Here is a 13,316-nt window from a genome sequence, read left to right as displayed (position 1 = left end):
GCGCCTGCGCGATGCTCCAGCTGCTCGCGGAGACTCGTGCAGGCGCTGTATGTGCCATCCAGCTGCTCGCGGAGAATCGCGCAGGTGCTGTATGTGCCATACGCCTGCGTGGAAGCACAGAAGCCTTCAAAGACCGGTAAGGAGCGCGGGCGGGTGGGTGGGCCCTTCTCCGTTCCCGGAAGTTACTTACTTCCGGGTTCGCCGACCAACCGGTTCGCGGGGACCGCCGCGAACCAGTTGAAACCCACCCCTGATGTGAGCCCACTTTCTATGGTGGGCCGATATTGTCGATATTGTTCCAGAATAAAGTCAACCACAATCTACTTCCAGTTTCAAAGTGACACTATTGTGCTAATGTGAGAATTAGACTATTCTTTAAGAGGTTTTTATAATGGCTTTCCAAATATTGCCAAGGGAGTGAATTTTTTATATTTGTCATTGTCTGCCTCCCTAAAGGAAAGCAGCCTTGAAAGCTTCACACATACTACAGTTCTCACCCAGTGGTAGGTTTCAACATTTTTTACAACCTCTTCTGTAGGCGTGGCCTGCTTTGTGGGAGTGGCTTGCCGGCCATGTGACCGGGTGGGAGTGGCTTGGCAGTCATGTGACTGGGCGAGCGTGGCCAACTTGTAAAATGTGGTGAAACTCACGTAACAACGCTCTTGCTTAGCAACCAAAATGTTGGCTCAGAAACTGGCATTTGAAGCACCCAAGTCTTAAAGCTGTCAAGTTACAAGACCCTTGTTCCCCATACCCTTTAGAAAAAAGAACCCCAGGGGAGTTCAAACTTGGCAGCTTTAAGACTTGTGGACTTCAACTCCCAGAATTCCTCCTCTCGCTCTTCATCTTGATGATGTGCGGACAGGCGGAGGGGGAGGGAGTTGGAGCCGGTTCTAAATGGCACTGTAGATTTGTGGAACCTCTTCTATAGAAGAGGTTAGAACTGGCAGGAACCCACCCTTGTTCTCACCCCATGGGCTAAGAACCATGACAGCGTTGAGTAACTCTCATATATGCATATATGCAGTTCTATACAAAGTCAGTGAGGGGAGGATCCAAATTATCTTAATTTTAAAAATGTCCCAGGACAGATGTTTCTGTATCACTATGTCAAGGTAGAATCAACTTCAGCTCTCTGGAAAGGGTGGAGAGGAGAAAGATTAGGAAGTTCAAGGTCAGTGATGGCGAACCATTTTTCCCTCAGGTGCCAAAAGCGTATGTGTGAGAGCGTGATAGCATGCCGAGGTGGCGCAGTGGTTAGTGTGCAGCACTGGAGGCTACTTTAGCTGACTGCTAGTTCGGCAGTTTGGCGGTTCAAATCTCACCGGCTCAGGGTTGACTCAGCCTTCCATCCTTCCGAGGTGGGTGAAATGAGGACCCAGATTGTTGTTGGGGGCAATATGCTGACTCTGTAAACCGCTTAGAGAGGGCTGAAAGCCCTATGAAGCGGTATATAAGTCTAACTGCTATTGCTATTGCTATGCTCATGCGTATTGACACCCATAATTCATTGCCTCCTCGCAGCACCCCCCCCATGCATGCGTGAACCTCCATGCTCCCTCTGCCCCTCCACAGACCCCACACCCCATTTTGGTGCTAGCAGGCTTCACTGAAGCCTCTTAGAATCAAAAACAGCATGTGGGGGGCTGCTCCCCCCCGCACATGGTGCGCTTTTCCCAGCAGTGTCCCAAAAATTAGCTGGGCTGCGGGAGGCGTGCACGCATGCACAGTGGAACTGACCTGGGCGATGGCTCGCGTGCCTGCAGAAATGGCTCTGTGTGCCACCTGTGGCACGGGTGCCATAGGTCCGCCATCACGGCTCTCGGTGCAAACGCGCGCCACTTCCACTGACAAAACTGTAAACCACCATTTATGGTTTGTTTTCCAGAGGCCAAGTTAGGCTGTAATATTTATTTCTGTTTGGAATAATCCGTAAAGAGGATTTATTTACAATTCCCCCCCCTTGCCCCCAAATCTTATGACCAGAAGTATACTTTGCACTAAATTAATGCAACGTGGCAGTTAAAAACAAATCAGCAATTTGGGCTGACAGCAGATGGTAGATCAAAAAAAAGAGAAAGAAAATAGAGGACAACCAGTTTGTAATTGAGTTTTTGTGTGATACGAAGAAAAAAAAAAGCATATAGTATGTTTGGCCACATATGGTCACTCCAGAGCAATTTTCTTACAGGAACCACTTAAGACACGTGTAGCAATCAATGCAAATCAGATCCTATGCAATTTGTCAAACCTGGCACCCCTGACGTTCCATCTGTGCTTAAATTGTACTAAACACATAAACAGATTGATTATAATCATTGTTGCAGTTGTCCGAAGCCAATTTTTTTTTTTACAGAAACAGGAAGAGTCGGGAGAAAATATGCCTAACCGTAATTCTTATTTTCATTGCTAATATTTGGAAAATACTTCAAAATAACTGGGGAGATGGTGGAGGGAGATGGACTTATTCAATGCAAATCCCTGCAATGGTTGCCTAGGTGACACCAGAATGCTTTCTTGCCTCCCGCTGCTGACTCTGCAGTAAAGAAAGGTCATTTGACTATGCCAGGGGGCAACAGCATATATGAACCTAGTTAGAAGCTGCAAGGGGAATAAGCATCTCATAGCTATCCCTGAATGTTCAGCTGCCATTTGTTTTATCTAAGAGATGGAAAGAATGAGCAGGGTGACTACCTCATAAAGAATTAGAATTATTTCACACTTCACAGGTTCTGTATTTCTTCTGACAAACAGTGGCTAGGACAGTGTTTCTCAACCTTGGCAACTTGAAGATGTCCGGACTTCAACTCCCAGAATTCCCTGGCTGGGGAATTCTGGGAGTTGAAGTCCGGACATCTTCAAGTTGCCAAGGTTGAGAAACACTAATCTAGATACTTCTGGGAGGGAGGGGGGGGACTGCCTGGCTATCCCAGTGCAGTGTTTCTCGGCGTCGGCGGCTTTAAGAGGCGTGGGGAATTCTGGGAGTTGAAGTCCACGCCTCTTAAAGCTGCCAAGATTGAGAAACACTGGCCCAGCATGTGGCTCCCTTACTAGATGAGGGCAAAGATTCTGTGCTTGAAACCAATTCGTGACTTCCGCTATAAATAATACTGAAGCAACCCCCCCCCCCTTTTTTTAAATTGGATGGATACAGTTCAAGCCCCGCATGTTTCCCCATCGCTGTTGCTCTCAACACATTTATGCGTTTAATCCAGATGGATTTCCTGTTCTCTGGCATGTCATTCTTTGAAGCCCAGATGTCAGAGCTGCAGGCAGTTGTTTAACAAATTGTCTTTCACTTCTCTGCCTAAGAAGATCGTGTAATTTGCTTTATCTTCTTTTTTCTTTTCTTTCACACGTGTGGGGATATTTTTGCTAAGACAGGCAGGCAGGTTAATTAACACCACTCCCCAAATCAATGAATAAATGATAAAAAACACAAATGCCAAAACACATAAATGCCAAAAAACACAAACACAGACTTTCAAAATGCAGCTTTTAGACAGGCTCATATAAACATATATGCCTGTCCTGTTCTTATCTATCGCATCACCTTCCATGAAAAATACTCAAGAAAGTACATGTGAAAATGGAATAATAATAATATAAGAATGGCAAAGAAAAAGAATAATTATGTGAATGTATACCTATAACTGTATGTAAGAGAATAAATGACAGTAAAGATATAAAGCATAATATAGGTAAATAATATCTGGTCATAAGTAACTAAGTTTAAATAAATAAAGAAATGTAGATAAAAATGGATAACGAATAAGGAGATTATGAACGCAAGATAGAAAGGTATAGTAGGGGAAAACACTAACTGCAAAGAAACCGATTCGGAACTGCGGTATGATATATGATGGAACATTGTTCCTATGTTGTTTTTAAGTTATGTGTTTGTTTTTGTTGATGTGCTTATGTGTTTCAAATAAAATAAAATTATCAAGAAAAAAATAAAGTATAGTTGACAGTCAAAAAAGAAGAAGAAAGAAAGTACATGTGGGAATAGGAGGTTGTGTCAGCCTCTATACTGCTTGCTGGCTATCGGCTGCCGTAGTAACGGGGAGGGTGGGGTTTTTCAGTATTTGGGAAGGGAATCGTGCTGGTGGAGAGATCGCGAAAGAGGGAGGTTTGTTCTCACCATCTTCTGTGCATGCTGAAGGCTTGTGTTTGGGTTTGGTCAAGGCCAACCATCTCAGCATACCAGCTGGATGAGCCCAGCTGAAGATGCACCCCACATGACACACCTTGGGGGCTGGAGATTGGCCATGTAGCTCAGGGTTGTTGGGGGGAGGGATTTGGGTAAACTTTTGATATAGCAATAGCAGTTAGACTTATATACCGCTTCATAGGGCTTTCAGTCCTCTCTAAGTGGTTTACAGAGTCAGCATATTGCCCCCAACAACAATCTGGGTCCTCATTCTACCCACCTCGGAAGGATGGAAGGCTGAGTCAACCTTGAGCCGGTGAGATTTGAACAGCCGAACTGCAGTCAGCTGAAGTAGCCTGCAGTGCTGGATTTAACCACTGCACCACCTCGTGCCATTTAGCCTCAGATCTTGCTTTACTTTTGCTGTTTTCACTTCATATCCAGTAAAAGTACCTTTACTCTAAACCAATGGTATTCAACCTGGTCCCTACCGCCCACGAGTGGGCATTCCAGTTTTCGTGGTGGGCGGGAGGGGTTTGCTGTAACTCTGCTTTATACATTTTATAAAGTAAAGTTACTTCCCTACTTTATAAATCACCATTTACTGTGGAAACGGTGGGCAGTTAGAAGATTTGACTGCTAACAGAGATACCAAATAGCAATAGCAATAGCAGTTAGACTTATATACCGCTTCATAGGGTTTTCAGCCCTCTCTAAGCAGATTACAGAGTCAGCATATTGCCCCCAACAACAATCCAGGTCCTCATTTCACCCACCTCGGAAGGATGGAAGGCTGAGTCAACCTTGAGCCGGTGAGATTTGAACCGCTGAACTGCAGATAACAGTCAGCTGAAGTGGCCTGCAGTACTGCACCCTAACCACTGCGCCACCTCGGCGGTAGGTATAAAAAGGTTGACTATCCCTGCTCTAAACAAATGGAGTTGGGGGTTTCCTTTCTTGGTTATTGAATGAGGGATGTGTGACGCGTTTTATCTTCCCCAACTTCCTTGTGAGATGATTGACAGAAAATGGCTTATGCCTCGCAGTATGGTTGAATAGGGAACTAATTTTTTCCCATTCAACATTGCTTTTGCACAACTTTAATTTTTTTATACCGCTTCTTTTTTATACGCATCTTCTGTGATGTTACATTCCCTCCCCCAAGTAACTCTATGGAGTCTATTATGCTAAGAGGTCAAGGCTGGGTGATTCACGTTCACTCAAAAAAAAAAATTTCTTTAATTCGGAGGAACACATTCAAGTCTCTTATGATTCCAAGCAGGGAGAGAAAATCTTTCTTTTTTTTTTTTCATTTTACTTTATTTGTATGCCGCCCTTTTCCCTGAAAGGGACTCAGGGCGGCTCACAACTCAAGGGAGGGGAAAAACAAACAAAGTTACAAAACATAAAGACCATACACAGTTAAAAAAAAAAAAAGCACAACAATCATACCATTCGAAGTGGGGCTGCAAGTCTTTAGCCCCAGGCCTGTCGGAACAGCCAGGTCTTAAGGGCTATGCGGAAGGCCTGGAGGGTGGTGAGGGTACGAATCTCCACGGGGAGTTCGTTCCAGAGGGTCGGAGCAGCCACAGAGAAGGCCCTCCTCCGGGTAGTCACCAGTCGACACTGGCCGGCTGATGGAATTCGGAGGAGGCCTAGTCTGTGGGATCTAATTGGTCTAGTGGAGGTAATTGGCAGTAGGCGGTCTCTCAAGTACCCAGATCCAATACCATGAAGGGCTTTGTAGGTGACGACTAGCACCTTTCTGTAGTTTTTTTTCCCCCTCTTGACCTGGAAGGGGGGGAAAAAAAATTCAGCTTCAAAAGTTAGCCAACTAGAAATTTGTGCAACAGAATGGAGGACATTGGGACTTTGCAAGCTTTAACTTTATCTGACTAGTTTAGAGGGCAGTCTATATTGTGGCCATTTGAGTCCCAGCCGGGCGCTATTGGCAGTCAGACAGACACCTATAACTTGCAAAGACCCGGCGTTATCCATTTGGTTAGTTGGCTAACTTTTGGAGATTCCTGCCCCCCCCCCCCCCCGGTCCAGTTTAAGGAGAAAAGCTGCAGAAAGATTTTCTGTCCTTGCTTTCTTGCTTCCGCTACTCTCCAACCTGAAATCAAGGTACGGGATAAAGATTAGACAGCAGAGGGTGGAAGAGTTTAGTTTTGGCACCTAGGAGCCGAGGTGGCGCAGTGGGTAGAGTGCAGTCCTGCAGGCCACTTCAGCTGACTGTTATCTGCAGTTCAGCGGTTCTAATCTCACCGGCTCAAGGTTGACTCAGCCTTCCATCCTTCCGAGGTGGGTGAAATGAGGACCCAGATTGTGGGGGCGATATGCTGACTCTGTAAACCGCTTAGAGAGGGCTGAAAGCCCTATGAAGCGGTATATAAGTCTAACTGCTATTGCTATTGTTAATTGGGGTGGGATTGGGGAAATCGATAAGTCTGTCCTTCCCAGCTTCTTCTTTTAAAAGAAAATTGTTTGTTGAACAAATGTGGCTTTCTAGAAGAGAGGGAAGATTTGGAGAAGCAGGGAAATTTTTTTTTCGGAAGCTCGTCCTGAAACTGTCACCTTTTATCCAGGCCTGGCAGAAGAACTTTGCAGCCTCTCAATGCTCCCAAGCTGATCAGCAACCAGCTCCAAGACACTTTTATTTTGCCCCCAGAAAGGCAGAGTTCCCTTGGCAGGAGGAATGGCAGGGGCAGAATTAGGAAAGGCAGGCATCCCTGTTGTTTCTCATTGGCAAGACAAAATATCTGTGCGGTGGCTGGCATTGCAAGGCACTCAAGGGGCGGGAAGTGGAGCATGGGGCATCTCGGGGGGGGGAGGCCTCGAGAGGCCTGAAGCAGGTGGGCTTGTACCTGAACTAAGCCCCCCCAGAATCTCCCCACCCTTAAGCTCCACTTAACGACCCATGCATTCATTTAACACACGAATGGTATCAAACTCAATCGTGTCATGTGAACATATCGTGACCTATCACAACATTTTTCGCCTTTGCGGAGCCGGGGTGGCTGTGTCCTGCATGGGACGCATCCAGCCCGTGGGCCACCAGTTTGACATGACTGGTTTAACAAATGCACTGGAGAAATCAGGGATGGCGGGTTATTACTTGAGGCGGTTCATTTAACACGGTCCCAAATTCTGACCTAATCGGCAGGTTCCATTATAATTGTGACTCGATAACTACAACCACGTATGTAACATGTTTCCCCCAAAATAAGACAGGGTCTTTTTTTTTTTCCACCCGCGATATAAGCGCTTGGCCTTATTTTCTGGGAGGTCTTATTATTTTTGTGGTGCAGGAGGCGGCAAGCGTAGTCACCGCATGGCTGCTGCTGTGTTACAATATTTTCACGGGAGGGCTTATTTTAGCGCATGCCCTCAAATGCCCAATTTGGCTTAATATCCAGGGAGGTCTTATTTTCAGGGAAACAGGGTGCTCGTGGTTGAACTGTAGAGTCCTGGGTGCTCTCTGAGCTTGGCCTGCAAAGAAACAACCACGCTGTCAGCCTCTGCTTTGCTGTTGCTTCGGCTGCCATGAAACGGGGAGGGGGGACATGGTATTTGGGTGGGGTTACTAATTGTGCTGGAGGAAGTTTCTGGAGCTCAGCTGCCTGTTGGACTACGCATGCGGAGGAGGTTCCCGCCAAGGCTAATGGCACCGATATTCCATCTTGGTGATGCCTTTCAAAGTTATCTCACACCTGACACTTGGGAGAATTATGATTGGACTGTAACTGTGATGCCAAGGGGTGGGGAATGGGCTATTCTATATATCCATCGCTTTCGCGCCTAAATAATCAGACTTCGCTTCGCTATGCCTTTAATCATTTATAATTAGTAAAAGTACACTTGATTTCTATTCATGGAGTCTCGTGGTCTTCTTTCCTAATTACCTAATGGAGAGGTCCTGACACACGCTCAGAGAGGACTAAAGACTACACAACGATTAACAATATCTCACAGACACATCTAACCTGGTGAACAGCCAGGTCTTAAGGGACTTCTGAAAGGTTATCATGGATGAGGCCAATCTAATCTTGGAAGGGGATGGTGTTCCAAAGGGCAAGTGCCGTGATGGAAAAGGCTTAAGGCCTTGTGTAAGAAAGGTATTTCTTGGCAACGCACTGAAAACTAGGTGATATTACAACTGGTATTCTTCCATGTTTAGAAAAACCTAGAACTAAACATTGGTATCTGATCCAGGAAGCTTTCAGTATTAGCCTTAGGAGAATTATGTATTTCCTGGAGGTAAATAACATCAATCTTTTCTTGTTTATAGTAAGTAATGACTTTTGATTGTTCAACTGATTACCCAAACTTTAAAAATAATTGGTAGACGTTCTCAGATTAGCATAAGAGATGTATAATTTAATGGCATCTACCTCAATTTATATTTTGTTCTTCTTATCCAGTGTGCTTTTTAAAATTTACTCTTTCACAGATAATATTTCGAGCGTAGCATTTTTAAGAGAATGAAAAGAAGAAACATCCAGACAAAAATAAAATGCATTAAAGAGACAAAAACCCTTCACTAAGAGGACTCTGTGGGATCATATTTTCCAGATTTCATCTCCTTAGGTCGTGTAACTGAAGAAAAAAAATTGCGCTGACTTTGGTGGGAAATGAAAGAAAGCAAAGGAATTAAGCTTATAGTATGTTTAATGCAACTGTAAATTTAAAATATGCCTCTCGAACAATGCCCCAAAGAATAAAACATGGCCCCAATATTGCCTCCCACCCTTCTTGATTTCTCTAACTTCTTGATTTTACTGCCTAACCTGCTTCGATCTTCAGGAACTTAAAAAATAAAACAGCAAATAACAATGAAATATGTTCTCTTCCCCAGCTGTAAAAATCGCCCTTCCTTGTTCCAGTACCAGTTTTTTTAAAAAAACAAGGAGTGTGATTGTACAAACTGCTTAGGTAATGCTGCCAAAAAGCTTGAAACATGTTCTAGAAAAAATGTTTTTTTATTTAAATCCTATCTTCCCAGTGTAGACTTAATAAACCTGACCAATGACAAAGTTTGGGGTCCTCCCTAGATAGAATCCTCATTCTCTTTTCTAATTTGTTTGTCTAGAGATGAACAAAAGTATAACGGATAAGAGCCTGTGGCCTAATGGCTAAGATGTCTGCCTAGTATGTAATGTAGCCCAGGTTCGATTCCCAGCAAGGGTATGGCTAGCTGATGAGAGCTAAATAGCTTGAAATAGATCTATCCTAGTCTCCCTTTATTTATTTATCAGCACAAATACAACAGAACAAAAGTATATATATATATAGGAAATATATAGCCTATGTCCAGGATAATATAGCACTTATAGTTGTCTAAAGATGTATAAAAATGTATGTGCTCATCATAAATGCTGCTCCTCCAACTACAGTACAGGTAATCCTCAACTTATTCATATAGTGGCCATATGAAGGCACTGAAATAAGTAACATGACCATTTTTCATACTTATGACCATATGCAGCACCTGATCAAAATTCAGATGCTTGGCAACTGGTTCATATTTATGACGGTTGCAATGTCCCGGGGTGATGCAATCCCGGTTTGTGACCTTCTGACAAGCAAAGCCAATGGTCAGGCCTGCAATTATATTCCTTTTAGAATTTTGGCCTGCCACATTTTCTCTTATTTCATTATGCTGTTTCATTAGTATAGTTGATGGGAGGGGGGAATAGACAGGGAGTAGGATTGTGGAATGCATTGTTGTCATTCTTTACTAGAAGCCAAGGTCATCTTTCGTCTCCGCACTTTTACACCTGACCGGAAGCAGCTGGGTGGAGAACACCAGCGTGGAAGAAGAAGATTGGACCATGTGATGGATTTGTGGGTGTGGGGACAAGATCATGAACTTTTCACTGGGTGGGATTCTGATGCAATTTCCAGAATTGGGATTTACACAGATGTGCTAAGATGTCTGATTTATTAAACTGGAACTTTAAGGATCATTTTGCCTTGGACTCTGATTTAATTCTACATGATACGTGGAACGCTGACACCAATGGGGAAACAAGATTCACGTAACAACTGTGTTACTAATTTAACAATCGCAGTGATTCACTTAACAAATGTGGCAAGAAAACCCGTAGCACAGGGTGAAACTCACTTAACAAATGTCTCTTAGCAACATGAATTGTGGTCATAAGTTGAGGACTACCTATATTACAATTTTGCCTACGGATATACAAACGTGACTCTTGATGACTTGGATGGCAGTTTATATGGAGGTGGGCCACAGAATTCTTTGACGTTCACTAACCAGTGTACAGAAGATGCATTGGCATTGTGCTATTGTTGTCATCTGCTCCACAGGAAACTCCCCAAGGCAGAGTTTGCACAACACAAGAGGATCAAGCACCAAATCCCAAGTAGGTCTGTATCTGGCTGTAGTCATTGCAGAATAATCTGAAAAGGGAAGGGAAGAGTATATCAATTTTTGAAAAATCTGTCACAATTTCACATTTCCGTTATTCTGAATATAGTAAAGTGTTGTCCAAACAATTTTTTTCAAGCAGACATGAGCAGCATGAAGGTCATAGATAGCCCTATCAACATCCTTTTATTTGTCATTCTTGGGTTTCCAGATTTGGTACTGCCAAAATAATAATCCCCCCTTTTTTTAAAGGCAAAATATACTTTGATGAAGTTAACACACTCATTTTATTATATCCCATCATTCCCAAAAATTTAAATGTTGCTGCTGTTGTCAGTCTGTGGGCTTCGGCCTGGGCCTGTCCTACAGGATGACTAATTTTACTCAACAATGGGAAAGCTGGATCAAAGGAATAAATTGTCCTAAATAGCAATAGCAGTTAGACTTATATACCGCTTCATAGGGCTTTCAGCCCTCTCTAAGCGGTTTACAGAGTCAGCATATCGCCCCCAACAACAATCCAGGTCCTCATTTCACCCACCTCGGAAGGATGGAAGGCTGAGTCAACCTTGAGCCGATGAAATTTGAACAGCCGAACTGCAGATAGCAGTCAGCTGAAGTGGCCTGCAGTACTGCACCCTAACCACTGCGCCACCTCGGCTCTTCCATTCACAAATCAATGGAGGAAGTCAAGGGAAAACCTATTTGTTGCTTACTCTAAATGCCAGTTTGGTACCCTGGCTGTGTCCCTAAAGGTGTTTTAACCAATCAGAATATTAATCACCTCCATCACACCACCATGAAGACCATCAACATTTCTGTTTTAAATAGCATTTTGGATGTCAACATTCAAAGAAACTCTAATGCCTCTTTTTTCATATCACTACCGATTGTAGGCAGAAGCTTTCAAGCATTACACAATCACTTCTGCGATTTCCTCTACTTGCTAAGGAAACAAGAACTAATATTCAATTCTTGGCCACAAAGAGGTATGGGGTTTGTGTTTTTTTTTTTCATTACCACTGGCAACAACTAGATAGGAAACAAGACAGGGAAATGGAGGAAAGGTCAAGCAATCTTATTTTCTGGGGGTGTTTCTTCTTGAATTTTGTTCCAAAGGGGGGAAAAAAAAGAAAAAAAAAGTCATTGAACAAGATACTAGCTTCAACTTGAAAATCCACTGTGATTATGTGAAGTTGTGTGAAAGTGTGCTATGTCTGTACAGGAAGGAGGAGAGGGAGAGGGAGGGATGAGAGAGAGGAAGATGGAATAATTATATGTATATTAAACCACAAGCTCTTCGTTTTCTCCTCCTCCTCCTCCATAGATGTAGGGCTTAGGATAATCTAAGTTTGAGTCAAGGAAACAATTAAGTGACAGCAACAAATATAGCAAAGATAACCATGGTGGAACTAAAGGAAACTTGGTGCTTTAAATGGGATATTGTGTACATCTATTTTTGTTTTATTCATTCTTGACCTTATCATTTCCCATTTTACAACATTTCTTAAGTAAGCCATTCCTATTGCACTTCAGTTTATTATTGTATATGGTAATACTACAGTAACTCACCTTTTGATGTAAGGTAATGATTTGAGTAGAAATGGATGAGACTTTTCTCACATTTGCAATTTCCGGTATGATTTTGTAATACAGAAATTGTATGTTACATGTGGGAACAGTTCATACTGTTGGGAAAATACTGTTGTTTCTTTTTCAACTATCATTCATTCCAGGCAATAGCCCAGGTCCTCTCTACAACCTTTCTTTCAAAATCTGAAGGTCTTAAAATGTTCCCATTTCCTCTTATAACGAGATTATGTTTTCTAATAGGTCCTCATTTTTCCAACAGTATGAACTGTTCCTACATGTAACATACATTTCCGTATTACAAAATCATACGGGGAAATTGCAAATGTGAGAAAAGTCTCATCCATTTCTACTCCAATAATTACCTTACATCAAAGGGTGAGTTATTGTAGTATTATCCAGTACGGTCTGCTTATTAATAGCAATAGCAGTTCGACTTATATACCGCTTCATAGGGCTTTCAGCCCTCTCTAAGCGGTTTACAGAGTCAGCATATCGCCCCCACAGTCTGGGTCCTCATTTTACCCACCTCGGAAGGATGGAAGGCTGAGTCAACCTTGAGCCGGCGAGATTAGAACCGCTGAACTGCAGATAGTAGTCAGCTGAAGTGGCCGGTATATAAGTCTAACTGCTATTGCTATTGCTATTCTTTCTTGCTTGTCCACCAAAATCAATCCTCTAATTCTGACAATCACTCCCTTTTTGCAAGCCGAAGTTAATCTACTTTGCTATTACTCTGGCCTTTTGAACAGCTATTTTGCAAATCCAAAGATAACTACTAAACTAAATATTGCAGGTATGCTATTCTAAAACCTGTTTTTCTGTTGTTAACTATGAGTAGAGAATCCTGCAAAAGACGATCAAGAAAGTATCACAAGTAGTTCCAAGGAAAAAACAGATGACAGGACAGTTAAGCCTTCATTTAAGACCCTCTGCCTTCTTTCCTACTACAAGCTATTTCCTCCCAGAGAAGTTTTACAAAATAAATAACATTTGAGCTAACTTTACACATGGCTGTCCTTTCTTTAATAAATGTGAGCCATCCCTCGGACAGCTAAAAGGAGATAGAAACATAGAAAAAAAACGATACGTAAATAAATATTCCAATGAACTCCCCAACTCAGTGCAGAACTGCGAATCCTTAGAAATTAAATACTAAAGTAAATTACCATTTACATT

The 13,316-nt window shown here is 42.9% G+C and overlaps 1 protein-coding gene across 1 annotated transcript in view; it reads right to left on the bottom strand.

The window, feature by feature from the left end:
* Positions 1-10,574, bottom strand: part of RNF144A (ring finger protein 144A) — a 28,950-nt gene extending 18,376 nt beyond the window's left edge. Inside the window, exon 1 of the mRNA XM_032214141.1 lies at positions 10,434-10,574. Coding sequence (XP_032070032.1) covers positions 10,434-10,568 — 135 coding nt within the window. The 5' untranslated portion in view covers positions 10,569-10,574. The remainder of the gene's footprint in view (positions 1-10,433) is intronic.
* Positions 10,575-13,316: the final 2,742 nt, after the last annotated feature.

Source organism: Thamnophis elegans, chromosome 3 (assembly GCF_009769535.1).
Source record: "Thamnophis elegans isolate rThaEle1 chromosome 3, rThaEle1.pri, whole genome shotgun sequence".
Lineage (NCBI taxonomy): Eukaryota > Metazoa > Chordata > Lepidosauria > Squamata > Colubridae > Thamnophis > Thamnophis elegans.
Note: the sequence above shows the minus strand (reverse complement) of the source record. Positions and strands in the feature narration are given on the sequence as shown.